At 39.3% G+C, this 6,042-nt stretch overlaps 1 protein-coding gene across 5 annotated transcripts in view; it reads right to left on the bottom strand.

Moving 5' to 3' along the window:
• Positions 1 to 352: 352 nt before the first annotated feature.
• The window catches only part of BMPER (BMP binding endothelial regulator), a 153,116-nt gene continuing 147,426 nt past the window's right edge, over positions 353 to 6,042 (bottom strand). For all 5 annotated transcript variants that reach the window (XM_032988841.2, XM_032988842.2, XM_042806437.1 and 2 more), the window contains one exon: positions 353 to 2,289. In XM_032988841.2, the coding sequence (XP_032844732.1) occupies positions 2,108 to 2,289 (182 nt within the window). In that variant the 3' untranslated portion in view covers positions 353 to 2,107. The remainder of the gene's footprint in view (positions 2,290 to 6,042) is intronic.

Below are 6,042 nucleotides of genomic sequence, written 5' to 3'. Positions count from 1 at the left end.
TGTCCTAAACTAGAGCTAGGCAAGTAACCTTTTTAATGGCTTAGACCCCATATCTCAGCACTGAAAGCTCACAGGCTGAGATGTTCCTCAGTCTAACTGATGCTTTAAATTATTTTAATGACTGCCATTTTATATTTTAACTCCTTGGACCAATTGCAATTGTTCTAAATTTCAGCTTCACCATTCAATTATCACATGAGCCACATAAAACTCTTCTAGTTTCCTGCTCTGATGGGATCTGCACATTTGCAACTCTGCTTCCCAGTGCACTTGTGTATGCGGCTTCGAAACCCTCTCTGCCAGTAAAACCAAATTATTTGATTGTTCTGAGAAAATGAACACAAAGGGGACATAAAAAAATCAAGCTGAGTTTATTTAAGATTTGGATAAATGTCCATGGAATGCTCCTGGCATTATTTGCCCAACTCTTTTTAAAACTGTGGTGGTGCAGCATTTTGGACAGTGTGGTACGTAAGCTAACCAGGCTCACTCAGCATCTTCCTCCAGGATGGGATTGCAGGCAGGTTGTATAACCCAAGTGTGTTGCACCCACTCACTCACTGTAAACTCAGACCCTGCAAAACTTCCCGGAGAGTACAGAATTAAAGGAGAAAATTGTTCAAAGCATTACAATGTGCAATTTCAATACAAGGCATTGTGGAAGTAGCTGTGTGGGAGGATATTACTTCATTATAAAGCTAAATCAGATGCCCAAAGATTTCTGTCATCTCCAGAGGCCATTCCATCAGGCTCTTACAAGAGGTTTTCCAGTGGAAGAAAAATAGCCCCCCCTCTCTTCAGGCTTCAGAAAGTTGTATGGCTTTTTTAACAGTTTCTAATGAAATCCCGTATTATTGCTTCTCCCCTGGGAGACTTCAAAAGTCATGCAAACTTCACAGAGCCCACATGTTCATAAACCTCAAGCAAAAGACCAGTAAGGAAATAAATTGCAGTTCTCCAATTAGTATTTGACATTCTCTACTGGTTTTCTGGTGTGGTGAATTTGTCTTTCTTCTAAACCATGCTGATAAATTAAATGAGTTACTAAACCCGGCATTATTTCATGTTTTAAGGCACACTGAAATCAAACACTCCAATTCACAGTGGGATTTGCTTTCTGCATAATATTTGGGGGGAAATATGAAACAAACCCAACAGTTTCAAACATGTTAAAGGGGCTAATATGTACATCAATATTTTCTTCAAGTTCCTTACCATGTAATCACAGCTACTGCCAAACACAACAACAGAGACGGGGCATTAGGATATGAAATGGGAAGTGGTCAGATTTTCAAAGCGAGCTGCTGGGTGCCAAACACTTTTGAAAATCTGGCCCCTGACTCTTTGGTGCCGTTCCAGAAAGAAATATCTCTATGCTGGCAGCTGGCCAACCAGCTTTGGAAATCGTTTTGCACAGTTATTTCAGTAAAGCATAAAAGCCGATCCCCAGCTTTCTCTGCCTGATTAAGCACTGTCACCAATCACTATGCAGCTCTAAGGTACGCATGAAATACTCCTAGATAAATCCTCCATCTCCAGAGAAATGTGTTTCCTGTACAACTGTAAATCCAGGTTCTGTGTTGAAACTAATCCAGTCTGGCAGTGCTATGGCCCTAGAAAAGTTTCCTTAGAAACGACAAACTTATGCAATGGCAAAGTCATCCAATCTTTTCGTGCCACTATATTATATTAAAAACACCTGGTTTATTTATACAATGACTTACAGATCAGGGTCCTAGAAATAATAATACATAAACTTTATAGCAAAAAATATACATATAATAATTCATCCTTCTATGATATATAGAAATGATGTATATTTGTGTGTGTGGACATATATATAAATATATGGGTTTTACTTACGTTTAGGGCACTTGTGTATAGATATGTGTATCCACACACACACTGTATACATTTATATATCTTTCTAGGTGCCATGTGTGCATACATAAACACACATAAATACACACACAGGAGCATATTTACACTCTGAGGAGACGTGTACTTTGCCGAATCTGCACACAAACAGCTGGAGTCCTTCACTGGCTGTGAGCATCAAAGGGGTCAGCGACCACCCGCACTAGTGTCCGCGGAAAGAGAACTAATGTCATCGCTGTGGGCACAGGACTGGCTTGATGCATCTTCCTTTGTGCAGAACTAGGTTTGCTGGACAATGGCACCCTGCAACGCAGGGCTTGTTGCATGGGCCGATCTCGTTCCAGTTGTCACACGTTTTGACACATCCCGGACCACAGGTATCATACACTGCACCGTGCTTACACTGGGTTGCTGAAAGGCAGTTAGAAGGAACAAAATACACATATTACACAGAGTCTCACGAGGAAAGTTGCATATCTGTTTGCTTGGTTTCTACTGCAAATATCAAAAAGCACATTTTTGTATGACAGTCATCTAGAGGAAAAAATTAGTTGTAAAGCAATTCCACTGTATTAAATGCAACACTACTTTACATCACAAATATAAAGGTAGAAAAATTCCTAATCAAAAATATATCAAGTTCCTAGTAGTCTTGAACTTTTTTAGAGTTTTAACACAGCTGACGGTATATAAAGCTGTGGCAAGGTTTCTGTCTCTAAGCAGATCTATGCTTTATATTTAAGGCTTAATGTTGTTTTTTATTTGTTACAATTCCTTTTGTTAAAGATTCCTGAAACATTTACAAGGACAGTCAGTTATTATCAATCCCACTCCTACAGAAAGAAGAAGAGAAAAGAGAGTCATTCACCATGTCAGACTTTCTGTTCCTAAGATTATACTTTCAATATTGCATATTGCAGCAAATCAAAACAATGTTGTTAATTCAGCAGCACTATTTCTAAAACAACAACAAAAATTCATGATTTCCATGCTTTATGTTATTTTACCAAGGGATCACTGAGAATGAGGATTCTTAATGATTCCAGTTTCTATTCACTGATTTATGTAGTTGATAGCTCAATGCATTTCCAACATAAGAGACCACTGAGGGCTCAGCTAAAAGCACTATACCCCCTTCAGATCAATATTTATACTCTTAACATTTTATATCCTGCTTTTTTAGTATGGAGAATAATACATGGTTCGATAGTGAATACAGGTCTGTTATTCTTTCTAACAGCTGTGCTGATGGCAAAAACAAGTACTGATAAAATAGTTTATAGATGGTAAGGGACTCTCAAACATCCAGAATCATCTCTTGCTATTTACAGAGAGGTGGTTGCATTAAGAAGGTTTATTCCGTTTTGAGAGGGAATGAGGGTCCAGATTTTTTAAAAAACAGTTCTGTTGTGGACAGAAAAATGCTGTTTTGTTGTGAGGATTGGACTTAGAGTGCTATTACAGTACTGTTATTATTCATAAAGAGAAATAGGCAGAAATAAATTGATTAAATATGTATAAGAGTGTATCACAGAGGATGGAAGTCTTAGTGCTAAGGCATCATATATTTAAGGGGTTCCTCTTCACCAGTAACAAAGTGATCTTCAAAACAGCATCAGCTTCTTGCAAATTTTACTTCTTATGCATTTTATGGCATTTATACGTATGTGAAAAGCAGCCCTGAAGAAGGAATTCTGGCAAGAAAGTATACACAGTTCTCAGGACACAGGTATTAATTAGGTAAACAAAAAATTGGAATGATGCGATAGTACAGCAGAAAATGACCCTGGAGTTACAGAGAATCAACAACTGAACATTAGGTAGGTATTAGATAACAGGTAGATATTAGGGGGGAAAAAGGTTTCTAGCTTTAAGCATGAGAAAGCACCAGAGAAAACTGCCTAAAAACTCTGTGAGACATCATTTTAGAATAGGTTGGAAAAAACCTTTTTCAGCAATGTTCAAGATGTTAGGCTTATCCTGCTTGTGGGCATAGATCTTCTGAGAACTTTTTCTGGCTTTACATTTCTGTATAGCTCTGCATGGTAACTTTCACACACACTGAAGAAGGAACAAACAAAAAGAATAGCTAAACTGAAATTTAAATGAAACGGGAAATTCAGAAGGTGAGAAACACTTGCAAGCAATATTGAGGGTACAGTAAAATGTTAGATTCACAACAAACTCTGCATTTACATAGTGTGTTACGAATAGTGATTGAATAAGAGGGGGAACGAAAACGTGCAGAGCTCCCAGGAGCTTTGCAAACAATGTGTTAACCGTCTAGAAAAGTAGACCAAGGTGTTCAAAGATGGATAGCGATTGTCCACACACAATGTGACTTATCTTAAGGGGGGGCTGTTTGCTAGAAGCTTTTATCCCTCCTCTCTGAAAATAAGTTTCCCTTTAAAGGATCTCTAATTGACCAACCACAAAATGAAACGTTAGGCTTCGGTACATGCAGTTTCCATATAGAAAGGTCTGCGAGCTTCCGTTTGTAGGCTGCACAGGTTTCATCCCACAAAACTTTACTGCAGGAATCGCCAGCCCCTTCATACTACCTGAGCTGTTTGGTGCCTCAGCCGGTGGGTTTGAGGAAGGTTGGCCAAGGTCTCCTTTCCACTTCCTCATCTCTGTCCCAGAGCAAATGAGAGCATATTACAGCCTGCCCTCGGCAGCTGTGGCATCTCCGAGTAGTCCCCAGCTCTGTTCTACCACACATGGATGTGGCATGTCAGAATACCTCCTTGTCCTTCAAGTGATGCCATGCAGAAGGTATGATGACCTTATTTTCTGCTGTAGGCAGTCTATAACGGCATTATTAACTTGCTGTCAAGGGAAAGATCAGCAAAGTACAATGGCTGCTGTTTAAGTTCCCTGGATGGCTTTTATTGTTGAGTGCTTCAGTTGTTAACATGTGGTGTGATTGATCCAGAACATTCCACTTCATCAACAGTTTAAAAAATAAAAATAAAGACATTCTGCAGTAGGCTTCCCAGGGACTGCTGAAATGAATCAGTACCATGTAAACATGGAAAACAGAAGTGATGCCTTTGCACCCATCTTTTAAGGCAAATTCCTCTCTTAAAGAACTGAGCTCTGTTAGTAATAACTTCCTTAGCTTACTAGCAAAAAAAAATCAAAAACCCAACCCCAAAGTACAAAAGTTACTAATAATACTGCATTTTGCAATGTTACCAGTCCCAACAGGATTTTTCCACTCTTCTTCTAGAACATGTGTTTGGCATGACAGATGTGAGCTTCCTCAGACCGCTTTCTGAGCTGGCGGGATGACAGCCAGCTCCAGTCCAGAAGCCATATAGTCACATAAATACAGCACTGTGCCTGAGCTAATAAACCCTGCCTAATAAGGCTATACAGTTTTCAGACCAGAGCTGGTTTATTCCAGCCAGTTTGGCAGCTTCACAGAGAAGGCTTGTATCTGTCTGCGCCTGTCTTTGTAGACATGGCCATAATTATTTAGGAGAAATTCTTGTTCCCCAACACAAAAGCCAAAATACCTAACATGGAACTGTTGAAGGCTTCCCTTGGCCAATGATATCTGGTAAATCTGATTCCACATAAATTTCTGAGCTAATATTTGTGCATCAATGAATCATATTGCTTCTTCTGTTGGTGTTGCACAGTTTGGGCTTTCAAGGTGTTTTGTAGGACTTTCAAACTGAATGTCGCTTGTGGTGCTTGCAGTTTACAACATCTCCTTCTACCTTAGTAAAAGGGAATAGATCTGGACATTGACCTTCTAATGATACACTTGTGTTAATCTTTTCAACCTTCATTTTTTAATGACTTTCCACTGGAAAGTCAGAATAGTCTTCTGGTATGTATTCACATGGAATAAAGCGATTAAAGGAAAGCAACATGTAACAGGGAAAAGGAGTGACTTTGGCCAGCAAATTCCACAGCAGAGGGGACCCAGGGGAGAAAAGTAAAATCAGATATATGCTCATCCTCCTGTAGTTCAACCAATCATATAAAAAAGAGGAGAAAAATGTTCAGTTTTGATAAAGCTGTTGAGGCATGTCAGCACATCAGTGCTACCATGTGCACTTTGCACCTTATTATGGTCCATATCTGCTTTTTCTTCTTTCCTGTGTAGCCAGGCCCATGGCAGGGAGTTATTGCCATCTGATATCCTTGACT

This window comes from Tyto alba, unplaced genomic scaffold (assembly GCF_018691265.1).
Source record: "Tyto alba isolate M040663 unplaced genomic scaffold, T.alba_DEE_v4.0 Super-Scaffold_46, whole genome shotgun sequence".
Classification (NCBI taxonomy): domain Eukaryota; kingdom Metazoa; phylum Chordata; class Aves; order Strigiformes; family Tytonidae; genus Tyto; species Tyto alba.
This window is presented reverse-complemented; position numbering and strand designations above follow the sequence as displayed.